Source organism: Hippocampus comes, unplaced genomic scaffold (genome assembly GCF_001891065.2).
Source record: "Hippocampus comes isolate QL1 unplaced genomic scaffold, H_comes_QL1_v1.1 scaffold27, whole genome shotgun sequence".
NCBI lineage: Eukaryota > Metazoa > Chordata > Actinopteri > Syngnathiformes > Syngnathidae > Hippocampus > Hippocampus comes.
This window is the reverse complement of record NW_017805145.1, coordinates 726,962-749,345: the sequence shown is the minus strand read 5'-3', so window position 1 is coordinate 749,345 and position 22,384 is coordinate 726,962. Positions and strand designations below refer to the sequence as shown.

Genomic DNA, 22,384 nt, shown 5'->3' with positions numbered 1-22,384 from the left:
CACACACACACACACACACACACACACACCCTGCCTACTGCCCGAAGATGACTTGGATAAGCTCCAGCATGCCCGCAACCCTTATGAGGATAAGAAAATGGATGGATGGATGGATATATCTTAATCACCAGAGATGCTGATTATTTGGAATATGTGCAGAATGATACAGGCATATTTTTCCAGTCAAACTTGACCGAAAAAGTTTTGCTCTGACCCAAGCAATGCCAATGTTATGGTGGGTCGGTGTGCTGGCCTTGTGAGGTGAATCTACAATCTGTGTGGTTCAAGAATCAGGCGTCGTACTAAAATTGTTTTACATCGGCCAGCATTGCTGATTTTGAAGGACATGGGTTGATTAGAGTGACATGGCAGCACGTCAAGGCTGAAATCTGATTTGAAAAAAAAAGAAATCTACTGAAAACAAAAAAAAAATCTACCAACCGCATATACGTACTGGAAGACCATATATTTTAATTTTACATTGTGAATGTACCAACGCCAATTCCAATGAAGGTGGGCCAAAAATAAAAACAAAATACACCAATTTGCAAATCATTTTCAACCTGTATACAATTGAATATTCTACTCTAGAGATGAAATACAGTATTTAATGTTCAAATTAATCAACTTTTTTGTTTATTTCCAAATATTTACTCATTTTGATTTTGATGCCCCAAACACATTCTTAAAAAAAAACTGGGACAGGGGTATGTTTCGCACAATGTTACATCACCTTTCCTTTTAACAATACTCAATAAATGTTTGGGAAATTAGGACACCCATTGTTGAATCATTACACGTGGAATTGTATTTCCACTACTTGCTTGATGTACAACTTCTTGCTGAGGAATGTGAAGATGTTGTTTGGATGGCAATATATGTTTCCCCAAAACCTGTGTATACCCTTCAGCATCAATTGTGCATTGACAGATGTGCAAGTTTCCCATGCCATGGGCTCGAGTAAACCCCCAAACCGTCACAGATGCTCGCTTTTGACCTTTGTGCCTCGAACAATCCGACTGGTCCTTTTGCTCTTTGGCCTGGAGGACACAAACTCCATGATTTCCAAAAACAATTTGAAAAATTGACTTGTCAGACAACATCACACTTTTCCACTTTGTGTCAGTCCATCTCAGATGATCTTGGGCCCAGAGAAGCCAGCAGTGTTTCTTAGTGTTGTTGATATGCATGTAGGACTTTTGCTTTCCATGCAAAAGTTTAACTTGCTTTTGTAGATTGATGCAGCAACTAACTGTTAACTGACAATGGGGTTCTGAAGTGTTTCTGAGACCATGGGTCTCCCAAACACAATGGTGCCAGTTTTTAAATGCAGTGCCACCTGACGGATCAAAGGTAACGAGCATTCAAGGTTGTTTTATTCTGGACAATAGATAATGAAATCCTTTCCATTCCTCTACTTTTCCTGTCATGATTCTGTTTGTGACCAACAGGTGGCACTGTAGGGCTCCCCCTGCAGCTGCACACCTTTTGGTCGTTATGTCATCAGTTGTATAAAAGGACTCCCGCCCAACCGCTCATGGTCGGGTCATTGTTTGTTTGTTGCTGTTTGTTTGCTACTGTCATGTTTGTTCTCAGTCATGTTTCGGTCATGGTTAGTTTTTGCTTCAGTCATGGTTTAGTTTGCTACTTTGGATTCTTTTTGTTTTCAGGACTTTGTTTGTTTAGGATTTAGTTTTCTCTGTGTTTTAATACAATCTTTCAAATACACCTTGCTCCTCCCTCTTGCCTGCTTTTTGGAGTCCACCACCACCACGCAACGTGACATTCCCAGTCTTTTGGTGACCCTGTCAACTTTTTTTAAACTTGTTGCAAGCAACAATTTTCTAAATGAGAGAATATTTGCACTCACACAAAAAAAAAACAAGACTCCTCAGTTTTAACATTCCATATAACTTTGTAGATATTCAACTGAATATACTGTACAGTGATGTAGGTTGAAAAGCATTTGCCAATCATTGTACTGTATTCTGTTTTTATTTATGTTTTATACAACATCCCAACTTAATTGGAGTTTGGGGTTTTTAGGTCAGTGTTTCTGATGGCATAACAGGCCTTACTGGCCCAACACTCAACTCAACACTGTTCAAAATTGATAAGTGGAAAAGTGTGAAGTATGGAGTGCTAACAGTGACATGATGATGTTTCAGGAGCTCAGTATTTTGACAACACGTCTCCAAAAGAAAAGGAGGATGACATGGTGAAACCCAACAGTGAGCATGTATACTACTGGGAGGTGACACCTGACGTCTCGCCCAAGCCCGCTGACCCCGCATGCCTCACCTACTCGTACATCTCCCACATGAACTTGGTGGAGGACTTCAACTCTGGCCTCATTGGCGCTTTGCTCATCTGCAAGAATGGTGAGAACATTTGACTGTTGAAGGAAAAGTACAATATGGATAACTTGTTTGTTGCAGGGAGCTTGGACGAGTCAGGCATGCCAGCTGGTGTCAAACGAGAGTTGGTCCTACTCTTTGGGGTCTTTGACGAGCGAGAAAGTATCTATAAGCCAAAGGACCGGTCCTTGGACCACGTCCACCACACCATTAATGGTTATACCAAGGGAGCACTACCTGGTAAGTCAGACTGGTCCTAATCTCACTAGAAATGAGCTACTCTACTGCTACAAACAAGCTCACATCAATAAATGTCAAGATACATATTTTCCTTGGTGGAGGTAACCGTAACAACCAGGAAGTTTTCACTTACGATAATAGACCAATAGTCCAATAGACAGAAGTGCAATACATGAAGATAAATCCAGTGGAAAAACGAAAAGTTAACACAATCCAAATTGTTCTCAGTTCAACTCAACTCAACTCAACTCAAAATTGTTTACAACCAAATTATTTGACGATACAATTTCAGGACTGTGCTTGTTTTGCAGGTTTGAGCGTATGCGCATATTCCTCGGTGAATCTTTACCTGCTGGCCATGAGCTCCGAGCCAGAGCTGTTCTCGGTGCACATCACAGGGCAGGTGCTGCAGCACATGCGCCACAAGGTGTCGTCCTTGGGCCTCATCAGTGCCTCCTCGACCACCGCCAGCATGGTGCCTGTGCACATCGGCCGCTGGATGCTATCATCGCACGTGCTCAAGCATATTGAAGGTCAATACACGAAGTAGCATCAATACTTTTAAAGTGACGCTGGCTTGACAAACAAACGTATTGTAGAGGGCATGCATGCCTTCTTGGATGTGAGAGAGTGTGAGGGCATTCAAGCACCCCGGCGGAGGATTAGCCCCCAGCAAAGGCGTGAAAGCACGGAGTGGACATACTACATCGCTGCTGAGGAGGTCGTCTGGGACTATGCACCCAATATGCCCGAACATATTGACAAGTAAGAAATCAACACTGATAAATCATTTTACATGGTTGATCGATTCGGTATTCCTCTGAAGATGAACACCCAAATGTGTGTAATTCAAGAATCATTCTAATGGGCTGTATTATTAGATAAGGCCAAGGCTTATCTGATAGACCTCGATCTCCTGATATTTTTATTTAGGAGCTACAAGCTCCAATACCTGCAACAGTCCCCAACCCGCATTGGCAGGAAGTACAAGAAGGTCAGGTACACATTGTATAATGAGTCTTTCACAGAACGTATAGAGAACATGCAGAGGAAAAGTGAGCTTGGCATTTTGGGTCCGGTAATAAGAGCGCAAGTCAGAGACGTCATCAAGGTAAGACCACATTCCAGTAGAAAGACGGCATCAACTCAACTTACTTAGAGCTCACTAAAATTACCCCTTGACAGATTGTATTCAAGAACATGGCCTCCAGGCCATACAGCATCTATCCACATGGACTAACAATCAAAAAGTCAGAAGAGGGCATGAACTACCCAGAAGGAGGTAGTGTGCTTCTCTTTACACAGTTAAAGTGAAACTCTTCTGAAACAACTCTGACATAAACATGTCCGTGTTTATAAGGCAACAAGACGCATGCCGTCCAGCCGGGCGAGACGTTCACATATGTTTGGCGAGTGGCCGAGGAGGACGGGCCTCTGAAAGGAGACTCCAGGTGTCTGACACGAATGTACCATAGCGCAGTGGACACGCCGCGCGACATAGCCTCAGGTCTGATCGGACCGCTCCTCATCTGCAAGAGTCAGTCGCTCAATGTCAGGAATGTGCAGGTAAAATCCAAAGTCTAAGCCAACTTTTCACTGTTCATCAAAATATTGGCAAGGCACTTGTCACAATAGAGTGAAATTTGTTCTTTGAGTTGAACCCATCCCCTGACATGCCAGAGGACAGTAACCATGAAGCCACTGGGAAATAAATCCAATACCTTTGTCATTGACTTTCAGGAGAAACGCATGGAGGCATAGAGATAACATTTAAACTCCACACAGAAGCTGATTGAATAAATTCAAGTGAAATTAGAGAGAGAAATTCCCCAAATTCAGGTGCTAAGCGTGAGCAGAGCTCGAATTCAATGAGAGAACTTCCTACAACAAAGCACGATTTCTCCATCGTGTCTCAGAACAGGAGTATCATAATGGCTAATTTAGAGTGGAGACCACATTACTAGCCCAGGGTGTACAGTGGAGCTACATTCACGACAGTGCGTTGATTAGTCGGCAGAGAATTTGGAAATAGCGTCAACATCTAATGGGATCTTTTTTAGTGGAATTTAAATGTTCTCCCATTGCCTTTATTGTTTTTTTTTTCCCAGGGACTCCTAACAAAAAGGTAAGAATCATTTCCAGTCAGTTCCATTGACAAGGTGCAGATATGACGTGATCTGGATTATTTCTGATGGCTCTAAGCATCTTGAATGAAAAGAGCAAAGACAGATCAGAATTTACTGTTCCAAAGCATTCTTCTAAACCCAACTGTACTTCTTGATCTGCTACATTTGTAAGACTTGTAACACTTGTCCAATTTGAAAAATAAACTACTGACAAATAATTGTTGTCCAACAGGTCAAATCAGATAAAGAGCAACACGCTATGTTCGCTGTGTTTGATGAAAACAAGAGCTGGTACCTGGACGACAACATTCGGCAGTTCTGCGATCGATCCCAAGTCAACATGGCAGACCCCAGCTTTTACAAGTCCAATGTCATGCACAGTACGTCAACCTGTAATCTGACTGGATATGCACGCTGTTAGTTGATTCACATTTTTGTTCCAACAGCTATCAATGGCTATGTGTACGAGAGTGGAGCACTCTTGGGCTTCTGCAACGGTGAAGTGGCAACATGGCATGTGTCCAGCATTGGCGCACAGGACTACATTCAGACGGCAACGGTCTACGGGCATCCATTTGAACTGAATAACCGCATGGAAGACATCCTTAGCCTCTACCCAATGACTGGCGATACCATTACAATGAGGATGGAAAACATTGGTCTGTTGACAATGAATGTACAATTCTATTATAATTTAGAGTGAGTCTATTCCTCTATATTTTTCCTTCCAGGTGTTTGGCTTCTGGCATCGCTGAATTCACATGAGACAACCAAAGGAATGCGCTTGAAGTTCCAGGATGTCGAGTGCTTCCGTGACCATCGCTATGAGTACTCCGAATATGAAGAGCCAGGAAAAATGGAATTTGATTTGTGGAAGCCCCCGACTAAGAATGAAATCCTGAATAAGAAGGAGGAGGAAATGACAAAGCCAAAAGAGCCTACCCCAAATACAGTGGCGACTGATGACTACACAGAGATGTTTGCTAGCGAGTTAGGACTCAGGTCACTGAAGAATCAAACTTCAGTGGATAGTGTGGAGAAGATTGACTTATCTTTTCTTGACTATGATGCTGTTGATGTGCCAGATGGAAAATTGACAATTAGAACAAAAAACTCAATATACGGTAGTACAAGCGTGTCACAAGATGAAGGCCCAAAAAGTAGTGCTTCTGGGTTGGCTCCAAGTCGTGATAATGAAAGCGCTTCCAAGATGGATAAAACAACATTTTGTAACACAACAGCTTCATTAAAGTCCGGGAACATATCAACCTTAGGTACCAATCGGACTGAACCAACACTTGCAAAGTCAACATTAGAAGCTGAAAATTTGAATATAACTTTAACGGCTGATAATCTGACCTCTCTGTGCTTGGAGGAGAAATCAAAAGTAAACCAGACACAAGGGGACTTATTTCCCGACTCTGACATGAGCAACATTACAATCTTGGAAAGCCAAAACAGCACTGCAGTTGATGCTGTCCACCGAGCTAATGCAACTAGTGACCTTGAGTATGGACCTCTGAAGTCAGCAAAGAGTACCAGCTCAAACGGTACATCTCCCTTAAACAAGACTCAGATCTCAGGTATCTCGCAGCCCATTGATGGTCTCACATCAGGGGATATAAACGATTCAGAAAGCAGTGAGGAAGTGTTTATATACCTCAACCAAAACCACACGGAGGTGATTAAAACCACCTCTGTGAAGACAGAGGGTCACAACTGGATTTACGATGGGACTCCCAAAAAGGTACCAATGGAAATTCCAGACCACATGGTGAAATACATGAAGGAAACCCCGAAACCCAAAAAGACAACAAAGATCAAGATGGTTAACATCCGACAGTGGCCACAGAAGGGACAAGGTATGAAAACAAGGAAGCGGAAAGTATACAAGCCGGAGGTCACAAGCGGTTTACCTCTCTCTCCTCGTGGATTTAACCCTCACATAACCCCAAGGGGGTCACGCCCCGCTTCACCACGAGCCGCCCCAGATGAGGAACAGCTCATTAACATGCCTGTGGTCATTGGTGTGCCTAGGCCAGATTTCAGCGACTATGAGTTTTATATCCCAGGAGATGAGCCTGACCATTTATCTTTAGATAGGCAGGATTTGAAGGCAGACGAATATGAGTATGTAAACTACAAAGACCCCTACAGCGCTCATCAAGACCTCAAGAACTTCAACATAGAGGAGACCGCTAAATACTACTTAAAGCATTCAGGGTCGAATTTCAAGATGTACTTCATTGCTGCAGAGGAGGTTGAATGGGACTATGCTGGCAGTGGAGAGAGGTAAGCTCAGAACTTGGAGCAAATTTTCAATAAAAGTCAAATAATTCAAATCTATTTTCAACAGAAAGCAGGCAAGATCGCACCATAGTCGCCGGAACACTAAGTTCAAGAAGGTGGTATTCCGTGGTTACACGGATGGGCTCTTCAAAACTCCTGAAATCCGTGGTGAGAAGGAAGAGCATCTAGGTATCCTGGGGCCCGTCATCAAGGCTGAGTATGGACAAAGCATCATGGTAAGATAAACACTATGTGGTTGTTTTTGTGTTGTTATGCATTCTTTAAAACTGCTTATTGTTCAATACATGATTACTCTGTCTGCAGGTGGTGTTCAAAAACAAAGCCAATCGTCCATTCTCCTTACACCCGAACGGGGTTTCTTATACCAAGTGGACAGAAGGTCTGTCCTATGAGGATAGTTCCAAACCCTGGTACAGAGATGATAATGAAGTTCCACCCAATGGCAATTTCACATATATCTGGAAAGTTCCACGAAGGCCTGCGCATAGTCCAGATGAGCCTCACTGTCAGACTTGGACCTATTATTCTGGTGTTAATCCTGTGAGTACTTAAAAGTACATGTGTTGGTCCTGGAGGAAGGGGTCATTGGTTGTGAAGTCAAGATAGAGTTCCCCTCAGTGATTGTAGGTGTGTGTAGGTGAATTGTGAACTAACTGGCGAACATTCGAAGGTCTTTCACCTACAATGGTCTTGAACAGACAGCAGATTACAAAATTATAGAAATTGTAGAAATAGATGGAAGATGGACATGGCTGGCTGGCTGGCTGGATGGATAGATGGACGGACGGACGGATGGGTGGTACGAGAATGTTTTCACATGTATTTCTCTTTAGGAAAAGGATATCCATTCTGGCTTGATTGGACCTTTGTTGGTGTGCCCAGAGGGCACTTTAAAGAATGTGACAAACACAAGGGAGTTCGCGCTGCTCTTCATGACGTTTGATGAGTCGCAGAGCTGGTACTATGAGGAGAACCGCGAGCTAATGCAGCGGAAAAGACGAAGAGGAGCTCTGGACCCTATCCTCAAAGAGACCCTCCAGTTCCATTGTAATCATGAATCCCACAATGTGGTCGTTGGTCCATCAATGCAATCCTCAAATTGATGTAAACCATATGAGAACATTGGTGAAATGTCAATGTACGATATTTCTACAGCCATCAATGGTATCACGTTTAGCCTTAAGGGCCTAAAGATGTATACGAACCAGCTCATCCGGTGGCACCTGATCAACATGGGATCTCCCAAAGATTTCCAGAGCATCCACTTCCACGGACAGACATTCTTCCACACGACAACCACCAGCAACAGACACGCAGTCTATCCGCTGCTTCCCGGTACACAACATCTTTCTCGCTAAGCGTGCGGTATCATACAAGTTGCCTGATCACTTCTATGTTCAGGAAGTTTCGCTACCCTGGAGATGTATGCATCCAAGCCTGGCCTTTGGCAGCTGGAGACAGAAATTGGCATCAACCAGCAGCGAGGGATGCAGACGCTCTTCTTAGTCCTTGACAGCGGTACTACCTACTCACTAAGTTCAACCTCATCCAGGACTCTGAATGCTATTCGTAGTTTGTGACAGTTGTTGCATGTGTTCTGAAAGACTGCTTCCACCCTCTGGGCTTACAATCGGGCAGTGTGAAAGATGAACAGATCACAGCCAACCAGAGCCGAGGTAGTCACAGCACCAACGATCTTAAGCAATCGGTTCGAAAAAAGAAAGACAGGGTCTTACACTGTTTCCAACTTTAAAGGATACTGGGTGCCACATCTTGCCAGATTGAACAATAAAGGCAAATACAATGCGTGGAGCACAGATCAGAGCAACAATTTCATTCAGGTATGCCCAAAGGTTTCTGATCCATGTAGACAGCATCTGCTACTTGCCTATCCTCTGCTGGGATATAGGTGGACTTTCTGCGTCCCGTGGTGATCAGCCAGGTGGCCACACAAGGAGCCAAGCAGCTCTTCCAATCCCAATTCGTCACAAATTATTCCATATCCTACAGCAACGACCGCAGGAGCTGGATCCTCTACAAGGGAGACAGCAAATACCCAATAAAGGTCAGAAGGGTTTGAAATATTACACTTATGGATATTTTACCATGATACCATCCGCCAGCAAAAGCCGGCTATAGATGAAGCTTTCACTGATGGCACTAATAGTAAACAAACCCTTACTTGTTATTAGACCAAGGAAGAGTGACTGAAGAGTGACTGAGAAGATAACCTTCATGGAATGAATGATGCTTTTTGCCTTCCCTGCCGCCTCGTGTAGTTGCATGAAAAAAGATGTCAACTGCTTTGAAGTGGGGCTGAAATATGAATTGGATTCCCAAGTCATCTCGATTTGATAAAGTGTGATTTTTTTAATAGCAAAGGATGCAGTTTAAATGCTCATTACTTTGTTTAGAGTGGAGTGGAGGGAGGGAGAGTGGGAGGGAAAGAGGTGGCTGTTCAATGCGCTAGCTTTCAGCTGCGATAGCTAGCACCCCAAGTGAGGTTTCCATCTCACGAGACAGAAAGTTGAGTGATTAAGAAGTGCAGTCCAATTTTATATACTCGATCATAATGCTTCATATGCGAGGGAAAGAGGTGGCTGTTCAATGCGCTAGCTTTCGACTGCGATAGCTAGCACCCCAAGTGAGTGATTAAGAAGTGCAGCCCAATTTTATATACTCTATCATAATGCTTCATATGTCTTGACTTTAGTATCCTATAATGCATAATGGAGTTGACATTGTTTGTTGCACTAAATATGAACTGTTGAAAAATACATTAGAAAACGACCTTAAGAAAATCTTAAATAGCAATCGCCATTTCGAGGAAAAAAAAAATTAGATTCTTTTCCATAATCTTTCAACTGGAGGAAACTGTGATCAGTGAAGAACTGTTTTTTGAAAGGAAATTTTCTGGCAGCGCAACGCCAGACACAAGATGTTTTGGTCATCGTTTCAGTTCAGGTCATGGGTAGTCACTGACTTTTCTGCCATCCAGGAGTAACCTGGTGCTGATTCTGTGCAAACATTCCTAAATGCAATATAAGACAGAAAGTACAAACTGCTATCCTATGAGAAAAGTGTGTTGTCGCCTCTTAACACTTCGGTATCACTTAGGTGTTTCCTGGGAACCAGGAAGCCTATGTGACACAAACAAACACTTTTTCCCCACCCTTGATTGCACGGTTCATTCGGCTCCACCCTGTGCATTGGTACAACATGGCCACGGTGCGCATGGAGTATTACGGCTGTGAGCTCGATGGTAAGATTTCAAGTCAAGGCATGTCAGAATTTGAGATGCTTTGGAATGAGGTAAATGTGACTTTTGTGGTCTACTACTTCTTGGTCAGGCTGCTCAGTCCCTCTCGGGATGGAGAACGGCCTGATCGAGGATCGTCGCATTTCGGCAAGCTCTGTGAACTCCAACTGGTATTTCGGAGCCTGGAGTCCCTTTTTTGCTCGCCTTAACAAACAAGGAGCTGTCAACGCATGGCAAGCAAAGGTAAGAGACATCCAAGATTCCACGACCTCAAGAAGCTCAACTACTCATACCTGCTCTATTATTGTTCCTGCAGTACAGAGACATGAAGCAGTGGCTTCAGGTGGAGCTGCCGGATGTCATGAAGATAACGGGTATTGTCACTCAAGGAGCCAAGTCACTGGGGAAAGAAATGTATGTCACCACATACACTCTAAAGTACAGTGACAATGGCATCCACTGGCGCGACTACGCAGAGGATGAGGACCGACCAGCTAAAGTACTTTCTCTCTCATGGTGCTGGATGAATACCCGTCACTGTTTCCAAAATTCTAACCTGCCTCTCCTCACGTTTATGCCTAAATCCAGATCTTCTTTGGGAACACTGACAACAACGAACATGTCAAGAATTTCATCTACCCTCCCATTTTTTCACGCTTCATCCGAATCATCCCCAGAACCTGGATGGGCTCCATCACACTGCGGGTAGAGCTGTTGGGCTGCAACTTTGAATGACATCGATCATCATGCGCAGCACACTGCCATATGAATCAAAAGATTCTACATTTCCAACGACAACAAGTCTGAGTTTTGATTGAGTCTATCAGATTATTTTGCTCCCATACCTTAATATAGTCAGCAAACATGAAGAACAGCTCTGCGTACGATGTGGTGAAATGTTACACAACTGCAAACTACATCTACAAAAATATTATAAATGAATATTTTGCAGTCGATCCATCCATATTGTTAAAAAAAAAAAAAAATCCATAAATTCTATAAATGTTTGGCAGCTTGGTTGCTGGATTATTTCTGTAAAACTACATTAATTCATCTTTACAGAGTACCACATATATTTTACAGTATAGTATGTTAAGTAAGACAACAAATACAGGTTTTAGGTGGCAAATTGAGCAATTATTTTATGTTGAATGAATACCAATATGCTAATTACATGTTATATTTTCATAAGATTTGCATGCAGTTGTCATTTATTGAACATTACGCAGCATTTCATAATCGGCGCGGTGCCTTCTAAGCCATCGCATTTACATTTTGTTGTATAGTGAATCACCACACTTCTACTTTTCATGTACCAGCAGTTGCCAAGTCAACTTCGACAACATTGATCAAGTGGCTGCAAAGACATTGTTTATCATACCATCCACAATCACAGTTTTGTTCAATAATATGCACACATACCAACCTTTCCCAAGAAACTCGTCATACAGGCAGTAATTAAGAGCACCATGTAGCTGACATTGAGTTACTGGACAACGCCTTTCTCTTTGCCATTTGTTTTCTGTTTGTTATTCTGTTTCTTGTCTTGTGTGCGGATTTGCTAGCTAACAGCTAATTTGCAGAAATGCCCAACGCCATAATGAATTGAGCTCATTAATTGAAGTCACATCTAAGAAGCACAGTGACTGGGAAAAGCTTTAACAATCTCTGAGTGCACAAAGAAAGTAATAAACTTCATCTAACAGAAATGCAGAAATAATAAACAAATGCATTGTTTGGGGAAGTGTAAATAATTTTGGATGGCATGATAAACAATGTTATTTTGAGACTGTAATATTGTGTTTAGGTGTTTTTTTTTCCGATGACAGTTGCACAATGTGTAAACTCAATGGTAATTCTGCAGAGGGATATTCTTTTAACCTACTTGGAGTCACAAATTTACATTTGTGAATGGTTATGTAATTGACAAAATATTACTGTAAATTAAACACCGTTCCAGTGTTTGCCTCGTTGCGGCCATCAACAACCATGCATTTGGAGTTCTACATATTTTATGACAGAACTTACATACACCTCTTATGAACTGCTGTGAGTAAAGATAATATAGGATGTTATGAGATGATATATGATTTTTATCCATCCGTGAAAATGAATGTAAGTGGGTGATCATGTCTTGAAGAAAATAAATATCAACATTGTTTACATCAGTGCAACATGTGAGCCATGATGACACAAACATTGATGTCTTCTCATGGGGTGGGAGGGTGGGGGCTCGGAGGTGTAATTTTTTGCACCTCCGGTGTTACGGCCCATCTTCAGTGGCGCCCAGAGTCAACAGTCCCACGCAGCTGCAAACACACATCCCGTTTATTCATGATCTGATGGCGTCGGAGCGAGAGCAGCAGGTGTGAAAGTCTCAGCATGGAGGTTCAAGAGGTGAGGACAAATGAGCGTCATTTGGACAGTTGACCTCTGCTGAGAAGCACTTGGTCACATTTAAATGCTCTAAATGTAACTCATTTCTAAGGAATTGAGCTTTAAACTTTAAAATGACAATGATTTGTTGGAGAGAGGTTTTGTCTGCTTCCTGACAGCGGTCAAGATGCCTTCAGGTAAGGTCAGGCTGAAGAACGGCAGCACTGTTTCACTTGGACATCTTTTCATGTATGCCGATGTGCTATTTATTTGTGTTGTGTGCAGCTCAAATGTTTAAAAGCGAGCGTGAGTTGAATTTCTCCTTGAGGAATTGGCCTTCCAGTGGGGAGTTCTCCCCGTGCTTGTGAGACTTTGCTCCGAGTACTCTTGCTTCGGCCCATGCACATTCAGACATTGATGAAAGGCCAGGTTGTTAAATCTGTGGTACTACGAATTACCAGAAGATGGCGCGCTGACTTCACATGACAGGTTATGTCTTGTGACCCCCCTCTGAAATCCATCATGCAGAACTCCAGTAGAGAAACACAGACCGTGTGGTTCATATATATAATATTTAAAGATAGATAGAGAGAGAGAGAGAGAGAGAGAGAGAGAGAATTATTTTTTTATTTTCACATTTATGTCTACCCCACATTTTTTGTTTTCCATCGTTTTTCATGGAATCAAATGTGTTGCAAGTGCCCATGCACCAGTACATCCAGCCAGCCATTTTATAATACTCTTGGCCTCACGAGGGTGACAGGCTTGTTGGAGCCTATCCCAGCTGTCTTCGGGCAGTAGGTGAACTGGTTGCCAGCCAATCGAAGGGCACACATAGACGAACAACCATTCACGTTCACAGTCACACCTATGGACAATTTATAGCAGGGGTGTCAGACTCATTATTGTCGCGGGCCGCTTTGGGGTTACATCTTCCCTTCGATGGCCCGGTACAACCGTGAAACTGAATACATGTTTATATATTATTACTTGTACACAACTAATTGATGGAATACCCGTTTTGAAGCCAGTCAACTATGATAGTTTGTTCAATTGTTGTTTGAGTGAGTTTTAATAGGGTAACAAAATTATCACAACAATCTCAACATTATTTATTATACATAACAATTTGACATTTTGGTGCAAATTTTAGCAAGGATCATGGAAGTTGACGCACATGATTTGATTTCGCGGGCCACATAAAATGATGTGGCGGCCCGGATCTGGCCCCCGGGGCCTTGACTTTGACACCTGTGATTTAGAGTGTTCATTCAGCCTGCCATGCATGTTTTTGCAAGGTGGGAGGAAACAGGAGTACCCAGAGAAAACCCACGTAGGCATGGGGAGAACATGCAAAATCCACCCATGAGGGCACCTCTGCACTGTGAGATGGACGTGCTAATCAGTTGACCACCGTGCCGCCCTGCACAAATACAAAGCAATGAAATTCACTTTACAGTTGCAACTAATCTAAGAGACAAAAAACAATGACGGACAGAGGCAGACAGAACAGAGGAGCCTGACGCTTCGCTCAAAACGGCGCCGTTTTTTCTTCGATGCGTCCATCCATTATCTGAATCACACACTGGTTTCGGCGGTTTTTAAGAATATGGGGGGTTTAAAAAGAAAATTATTAACAGTCTAGTTGTTATTTGTTACTTGTGAGTCATTTCTAAGTAGTGTGTCATTGATACAGTCAGCCCAATAATGTTAGGCCTGTTGGCTTGAAAATCTGCACAGTGACAGGCTGATGAGTATAAATACACGGCTGCATCATTCCGAGTGACACAACTTGTTTACTAACACTTTTTTATGTAGACGACGTCAGGGAAGTGTAACTTCAGCCGTGTGACACACACACACACACACACACACACTAACCCCGCCCCTCCTCTGCAAGACTCTTCAAAAGCAGGAGCGCGCACTTTGGTGCTACGAGTTCAAGACCTTCGGGAGAAAGAACACAGAAAGGCGGCGTGGAGGTTAAACGGACGCACGTAACAAACACACACGTTAGTGGATATTCCCAAGGGAATCATGAAGTCTCCGAGATTGGCGCGCCAAGGTAAATTGGGTACAGTTCCACACGGTCCTTTAGCCACCGTGCGCGCTCATCCTCGAACCTTTCTCTCCTGCGTGCAGCCAAGCTGGTGGTGGACGTGGACGACCTGGACGAGGTGCTATGCGAGTTCGACGCGGTGATCGAAGACTTCACATCCCCGATGGAGAAGCGTCACTTTCGTTACGACGAGCACCTGCGCATCGCCAAGAGGCGGAGCAGCGCCAGCGTCAGCGACAGCGGCATCAGCGACACCGAGAGTGAGTTGAAAACCAAGTGGTGGCAACAGTGCTGTTTACTTTCAGTCTGGAACAACATATACTTGTGAGAAAAAAAAAATACTCTCGTAAAAGACTTGCTGTTTCTACTCCTTAACGTAATCTAAAATGAACCAGTAGGACTAAAAGTAAAAACAATGCCCCTTTCGATAACCTGGCATGCAAAATAGTTCCCCTCTTGTATTAACATTGGGAATTGCCTGTCGCAGCAAATTCATTATTCATATTCCAAATAGGTCTTTTGCGATTGCCGATGCTATCCACTTTTCTTTTTCCTCTTAGTCATAGGTTTAAGTATTTGTCTAATCATTGGGAAATTTCCCTTTTGCAAAGAAACTTTCCATATATGTTTGCTTTTTACTTATTTTACTAGCTTGTGGGTTTAATAGTAACATTACGCGATCGAGACAATATAATATAATTGACACATGTAACGCAGCGAATGTTCACTTTTCAAAATAAAATACAATATAATATAATTGACACATGTAACGCAGCGAATCTGTTCACTTTTCAAAATAAATTTTTTTTCAGCCTCGGATGATAAACACAGCGGAAGTCCTGTACGTCTCATCAGTGCAGCCCGGTGGTTGGGAAACATTCCTACATTACCTACAATACAGAATCAAACAACCTTCTAGAGCAGGCATGTCCAGCTCCGGGCCTGGAGGGGCAATGTCCTGCCTGTTTTCCAGCTCTCCCGTTTGCAACACACCTGATTCAAATGATTAACTCACCAGCAAGCTCTGCAGAATGGAAATCGATCCTGTTCATTTGAATCAGGTGTGTTGTAACAGGGAGAGATGGAAAAAATGCAGGACAGCGGCCCTCCAGGACTGAAGTTTGACATCAATTTTCTAGAGTAGGGCAATGATTAAGGGAAATCTTTCTTCTTCGATTCTGGTGGGTGTCGTTGTTAATGCTCCCACACGTTCTAAATTGTCAAAGTGCATCACAGTATTATTTATACTTACTAATAAATACATCTATTTTATTTTATGGCTATGTATGTACTTTTCCATGCAGTATAATAACCATGTAGCCGCTGTACCGCTTGTCCTCATTAGGGTCACAGGTGAATTGGAGCCTATTCCGGATGACTTGGGGCAAGAGATGTGGTACATCAGGCTGAATTGGTTGTAATCACAAGATGCATATCATTCATTTGGTTGCCCTGTGACTGGCTTGTGACTATCCCAGGGTGTACCTTGCTTTTCGCCTCAAGATAGCTGAGATGGGCTCCAGTTTATGCGTGACTCTAATAGAGATCGTCTACAAAATGTATGTGGAGATGGATGGATTATTTATACAGAACATATCAAGTATGAGATTTTAGTTTATTATCATGTTTACTTTAATATATGATATATTATTTCAAGGGTGGCACCTTGGTCAAGTGATGACCACATCCGGCTCACAGTTTTGAGGTTGTGGGGTTCGAATACAGGCTCCGGCCTTTGCATGTTCTCTCCATGCCTGCGTGGGTTCCGAATGGTTATTTGTCTCTACATGCCCTGTAATTGGCCAGTAGCCAGTCCATAATATAGTCCCCTGCCTCTTGCCCCAAGTCAGCTGGAAAGGCATCCATCTATGCTGCAATGACGATAAGCACGAAGCAGTATTGAAAATGGATGGATGGAATTGTGTACGGTACGCAGTCCTGTTTATATTTAATTCAATTTAAATACTAGTTCAATAGAATTTTTGTGAATGTTTTCAATGTAAAGCTACCATTTCTGATACAGGTGTTGTGTTTGAACCCCTTCGGAGTGTGCAGGTGTACCCTAATATAATGGTGCATAATGAAACATCCTAACACAACAAGCACATGTGCAAGAAAATTGGAGTGTCTGTGTGGTGAATTTACAAATTTCCTCGTGAAGTTGTTTAAGATGTGCAGCTAACTGCGGACATTATTGTCAGCATCACAGCCAGGGAGTGAACCTTGGTTGGTGTGTTATAGCGAACAGATTCCTCCACAAGTGCTACACTCTCCATGGTAGTCCCATAGTTGGTGGTGGTGTGGTCACAACATTGATTTGACCGATTATTATAATATATTTTTTTACTATTTTAAGCAGGCATAGCTCCAGCTTTTTTTTTCTTTCCTAAAGGTAAAAGCGGGGCTGAGAAAATAATTCATAAATACTGTATATTTTAAAATATCAAAATTAATTGCTGAAGGGGCTTAACTGGGGTTACACAGTTTTCCTACTTGCCTCAGTGTGCTGAAAAATGACTGGTTGCCAAGCAACAGGGAGAAACAAATGACTTTGGGCAAGAGTGGGTCACTAGTTTAGCTCCAGAATATGCGCGACAATGACTCTGTAAACTGGTATGTCCGTAGTAATAGGTTTATCGCAAAAGCCTGTTCGATCGAAACTATCGCAGTCACAATCTATGGTCAACATTGACTGTAAAGTTGAAGTAAAGTATAACCCCACCCCCAAAAAAAACATTCTGTATCATTTTAAGTAAATTGCTTTGGGTGAGGAGTCACAAGTTGTTACAATAAAGGCAGTCTTATTTTCAGGACAAGTATGACAGTATAACATTTGTTTGTCACATTTGCAACAGTTTGTGCACTCACACGCACACATTATTTTACACTCTTGAATTGTCAGTCTTCATTCCGAATATGCAGTCAAAGTATGGAAAAACATTCTTTTTCATTTTAGGTGGACTAATTGTTTGTCAGATGCTAGTTTACATGAGACATATTTCGCTGTCTCTGGACTTAAATGTCCATTTTCAATAGGTTTGTTACATCACGCAACTGTCTTTCCATTCACATACTAACATCATTTTAACTTTTCACTCAGAGGTAAAAGCAAGTTAATAAGAACGTGCCACATGCATATTTGCTTGAGAGCCACAAAGGGGGGAATCAGCATATCGGCTTCAAGTCAGTCCTGATATCCTTTTACGTGGTTTTGTGCCGATATGTGATCCGCTAGCATCCAAGTGTCAACTTTGAGGGGTTCTGATGGTGGACACATGACGCCAGGCCATTAAAGACACCTCACAGGGATATTTTTAAAAATACGATAAGCTGTATGGATTTTTATGTGACTTTTTTTGTGTGTGTGTGTGCTGAAAACAGGTCACAGTACTATTTGAAAAACATTCACGTGTTCGTAGCAGTACCGTACTTGGCAGCACAACATGCACCAAAATTGGATCTCCTTCAGCTACATTTTTTTGTTTTTTATCAAGGGTCTGACAAATGATCCATTCAGCACGTTCCCCGCTAAGTTGAGCAACGACACTCCAATTATGCTGCTTTACACTGATGTATTGAGATACAGTATTGAGATTGAGATGATTTAGTGCAATAGTGGGGAAAATGTCAATTCATTTTATGCATTATAAGCATTTGTGGTCTAAATGTCTTTTGCGGGGTGTGGGGGGGGGGGTTGTAGAAATCCATGGTGGGCCACATCAAATATTCTGGAGTGCTAAATGTGGCCAGAGCTGGCTGAACTTGCTTTCCTGAGTTGTGGCTGTGTGTTTACAAGTGTGTGTGTGTGTGTGTGTGTGTGTGTGTGTGTGTGTGTGTGTGTGTGTGTGTGTGTGTGTGTGTGTGTGAGAGAGAGCCTGATAGGAGCAAGATGTGGAACGCGATGATTACACACTCCTGCTTGTTCCAGTAACACACATGATGAGTGTGTACCGTATATGTGAGTTGATTGACAGTTTGTTTCATCTAACCAGCGCTTGGGTGTGTTTCTCTCTTAGGTGCTGACTCGCTCAACAGAAACAGCTTCAGCTTGAGCGACGAGAGGCTCCACTCACCCACCGCAATGTCCCAGATGAGCGGCGCCTCATCCTCACCGTCACCGATGTCACCAAAACGTGAGCGCACGCTCCTCATGCTTCCACATTGCATTTAAGACTCCAGGGAATTTGGAAATTGTAGGAGTCAAGGATTCAAGGATGCTTTTATTGTCATTACTCTATCCATCCAGGACAAGATGTCAAAACTCTCTCTCTCTCTCTCTCTCTCTCTCTCTCTCTCTCTCTCTCTCTCTCTCTCTCTCTCTCTCTCTCTCTCTCTCTCTCTCTCTCTGTCCCTCTCATTACAAATAAACACAAATTAAAAAGAAAAAGGAAATAGAGAGGGACCGGGCCTGCAAAAAGCCACATATAATTGACTGCCATTATAATGCATTGGAGGAAAAAGCAAATCTTAAAAAAAAAAAGATTGGGGGGGGCAAAAAAGACAGATTTTTTTTTTTTTAATTGGAAAATTTTAAAACAACACAAAATCCAGAAATATGCAAATCTGTAGGTGCCAAACTGACAATATGCAGTGTTCCAATGTCCAGAAATTTTGAAAAAAATTATCTTTGTACACAGTGCAGTAGTTCAGTTTTGTATTTCTTACAGTATTCTGTATGTAGAACGGCCTGCAATATTCGGAGCATGTTTACAGTTAAAAATACTACTTGGAGCATACTCACGAGGTCCGACCAGAGCATTCTAGTCTCATAAAAACACATGGTTAACTCACATTTCCCAGTTATCTGAACTGCTCCATTTGAAAATAAATGCTAAGCTAATGCAAACTCTCTTTATGGTGTCCTCGCAGCCAAACTGGGCGACACCAAAGAACTGGAGGACTTCATTGCCGACCTCGACAAGACATTGGAGAGTAAGCACCAACTCCTCCCTGCTGTCACATTCACTGTGTGACTCCTTTGTTACCATGCTTGAACATGAGCAATGCTAATTAGCAGTGCCGTCACACATCTCCTGTTCATCCGTGAAAGTGATAGAGTCTAGTTCGGTTCTGAAAGCTAAACCCTGATCTAGCTCGTGTATTTAGAAAAATTTCATGAAGGTGGAATGGCGATAAAGCCAAATAGGGCACGCAATGAATAAACAGCAATTCATCCGTCCAACTGGGATGCCATTTCACGATGGGAGATGTGCACACAGCCACAGCAATATGCTACCGTATTTTCCGAATTACAAGGTGCACCTAAAAGCATTGGATTTTCTCAAAAGCTGACAGTGCGCCTTACAATCCGACGCACCTTATATATGGATCAATATTCAAATTTCTTGGACGTAGTATTTTAAATGTTCTGTAAAGCCTTTTGTTACAGCTGCAGTGGTTGCGAAAGCTCGCCATAAATAAAACTGTATTTTATTGTATTCCCTTTAGCGTAGCTCTATTTAGTGGATGCATAAAGCAACCACAGCCACGATTGTAGCTTCGATTCTATGCGCCTTATAATGCGGTGTGCCCTATATATGAAAACAGTTTTAAAATAGGCCATTCATTGAAGGTACGCCTTATACTCCGAAGCGCCTTATAGTGCGGCAAATACGGCATTTTGCGGGATTCTGTGCAAAAGAGGCAAGGTGGATAAATAACTGTTGATGCGTTAATTTTAAAAGAGGCCTTGAGGAGAACCCTTGCATGAATTGTGACGTGAAAGTCTTGCGAGAAAGGTGTAACCAGGGATCCTTTCAAATGCTTTACTTCAGGCTCGTGAGTGTCACAACTTGCATTAGTGCATGAGGAATGTATGCCCGACAAGCTAAGGAGGAGGCAAGAAGGAATTCTCTGTATTTGCCTTGCTCAATGTTGCTCTTTCACAGCTCATGCGGGACTTTCGGCGTTAAGGGCAGGCAGGCAGGCAGCCAGGCTCCCGTTAGTCCGGGTGTATGGCATGTTTACTGGGGCCACGGGTGTTTACGAGGCCCTTCCCAGTAAAAGGCCGCTTTTAGCAGAAGCCGCTGGACCAAAGGAATCTAATCTGGTTTGTCTTTTCCTGTCTGCTCTTAGGCATGTGACGTGGGCGGCTGGTGGCCATCTTGGATCATAGCCATGAAAGAGAGACAGAGGAGTCTGGACTCCCCCCCGGCCCCAACAAACCCGCCACCAAGCTGCACCTGCTCGCCCCCCTGACTGAATCACCCTCCAACAGGATACAGCTGCTCAATGGCTCCAGATTGTCTTGCAGTCAAGTTGTAGCTAGGCTAGCTCACGTCACCCAAAGGACCTCATCCAAATTAGCATTGCAGTTGGAACACTTGCAGGTCATGTGATTACAAACGTTTAGAATTTGGGGGATCCAGACATTTTCGCCACACTGGAATAATTTTATTTGAATTAACTATTATTATTATTATTATTATTATTGTCATATTTCAGTTCACTCCCACATGGAAAGCTACAATGGGACAGGGCTTTTTTTTTGTAAAAAGAATATATTTGTAATTTTATAAAGCTTCATTATGTAAATGTAGTGCTCATTTTAGTGAAATATATTTTTGTACATGTAAATAATTAATATTAAATGTTCTGATTAAGTTGGTTCAAAAGAAAGTTTTAAAAAACTGGAAAGCAAGATTATGTATTTAATACAGCTAATACCTGCCAGAGATTATATTAAAGTATGGTTATTTTAACATCATGTTTCCTGACTTTATTTTTATTCATTCATTCGTTCATTCATCTTCCGAACCGCCTCATCCTCACTAGGGTCGCGGGGAGTGCTGGAGCCTATCCCAGCTGTCTTCGGGCAGTAGGCGGGGGACACCCCGAATTGGTTGCCAGCCAATCGCAGGGCACACAGAGACAAACAACCATATGCACGCCCACACTCACACCTAGGGATAATTTCAGAGTGTTCAATCAGCCTGCTATGCATGTTTTTTTGGAATGTGGGAGGAAACCGGAGCACCCGGAGAAAACCCACGCAGGCCCGGGGAGAACATGCAAACTCCACACAGGGAGGCCGGAGCTGGAATTGAACGCGGTACCTCTGCACTGTGAAGTCGACGTGCTAACCACTGGACTACCGGGCCGCCCGACTTTATTTTTATTTTATTTTATTTTTTGGGGTCAAATACAAATACACAAATTACCTTGTACAAATATCTAAATTATTCTGATAAAATATATACAGGATAAGCAAAAAAAAAAAAACAGACACCTTTTGTGGCTACTATTATTATTGTAATATATGCTGTAACATATGCTAACTTCCCCAGCATCTCAAAATGTTCATATCTTGATGACCCTTTCATTTTGCTAACCAAGGTCACCAACAATAATATGAAAAGGAATCAGGTGTTAGTAACTGCAAATCACAAAAACACAATTCAATGAAGTGTCAAACAAAATGGCCATTCATATCATTGTAAAAGGCAGAACCTTTGCACGGCTCCTGTTGTGCACCTCATTCATGACTGTACCTGTGTACTTGTCACTTCCTGTGTTTGTCCTGCCTCTCGTTTCGTCACTTAAATGTTTGGCCCAGAGTAACACAATGCACATAACATTACAGTGACAAGTGGGATGCTTACATGCACACGCGCGCACACACACACACACACACACACACACACACACGCACGCAAGC

General features: G+C 42.6%; 2 protein-coding genes across 3 annotated transcripts; both read left to right on the top strand.

The window, feature by feature from the left end:
• The first annotated feature begins 2,140 nt into the window (after window positions 1-2,140).
• On the top strand, window positions 2,141-11,485 carry f5 (coagulation factor V). Of its 2 annotated transcripts, XM_019867721.1 has the most exons (22): window positions 2,143-2,381; window positions 2,439-2,597; window positions 2,909-3,130; window positions 3,197-3,362; window positions 3,531-3,708; window positions 3,783-3,879; window positions 3,958-4,163; window positions 4,956-5,103; window positions 5,170-5,382; window positions 5,455-7,015; window positions 7,080-7,248; window positions 7,337-7,573; window positions 7,867-8,080; window positions 8,189-8,368; window positions 8,435-8,551; window positions 8,638-8,709; window positions 8,789-8,874; window positions 8,943-9,098; window positions 10,151-10,295; window positions 10,384-10,535; window positions 10,609-10,791; window positions 10,881-11,485. In XM_019867721.1, the coding sequence occupies exons 1-22, from the start codon at window positions 2,216-2,218 to the stop codon at window positions 11,025-11,027; spliced, it is 4,974 nt and encodes a 1,657-aa protein (XP_019723280.1). In that variant the 5' UTR covers window positions 2,143-2,215; the 3' UTR covers window positions 11,028-11,485. The 2 variants fall into 2 exon arrangements, with proteins under 2 accessions (XP_019723281.1, XP_019723280.1); XM_019867722.1 differs by lacking the exons at window positions 10,151-10,295; window positions 10,384-10,535; window positions 10,609-10,791; window positions 10,881-11,485 and adding an exon at window positions 9,412-9,611 and having other exon boundaries at window positions 2,141-2,381; window positions 8,943-9,158.
• A 3,101-nt stretch (window positions 11,486-14,586) lies between these two features.
• On the top strand, window positions 14,587-21,428 carry rgcc (regulator of cell cycle). Its single transcript, XM_019867729.1, has 5 exons — window positions 14,587-14,733; window positions 14,811-14,987; window positions 18,744-18,860; window positions 19,597-19,659; window positions 20,803-21,428. The coding sequence occupies exons 1-5, from the start codon at window positions 14,706-14,708 to the stop codon at window positions 20,808-20,810; spliced, it is 393 nt and encodes a 130-aa protein (XP_019723288.1). The 5' UTR covers window positions 14,587-14,705; the 3' UTR covers window positions 20,811-21,428.
• The last annotated feature ends 956 nt before the right edge of the window (window positions 21,429-22,384 follow it).

What these genes read in the sequence shown, in the direction of transcription:
- rgcc (XM_019867729.1), top strand. Translation starts at nt 14,706, where the DNA reads ATGAAGTCTCCGAGATTGGCGCGCCAAG. An exon ending in CGGCATCAGCGACACCGAGA is followed by an intron (nt 14,988 to 18,743) that starts GTGAGTTGAAAA and finishes TTTCTCTCTTAG; the next exon opens with GTGCTGACTCGCTCAACAGA. An exon ending in GTCACCGATGTCACCAAAAC is followed by an intron (nt 18,861 to 19,596) that starts GTGAGCGCACGC and finishes GTGTCCTCGCAG; the next exon opens with CCAAACTGGGCGACACCAAA.
- f5 (XM_019867721.1), top strand. Translation starts at nt 2,216, where the DNA reads ATGGTGAAACCCAACAGTGAGCATGTATACTACTGGGAGGTGACACCT. An exon ending in AAGTCAGAGACGTCATCAAG is followed by an intron (nt 3,709 to 3,782) that starts GTAAGACCACAT and finishes ACCCCTTGACAG; the next exon opens with ATTGTATTCAAGAACATGGC. An exon ending in CTTCTTAGTCCTTGACAGCG is followed by an intron (nt 8,552 to 8,637) that starts GTACTACCTACT and finishes GTGTTCTGAAAG; the next exon opens with ACTGCTTCCACCCTCTGGGC.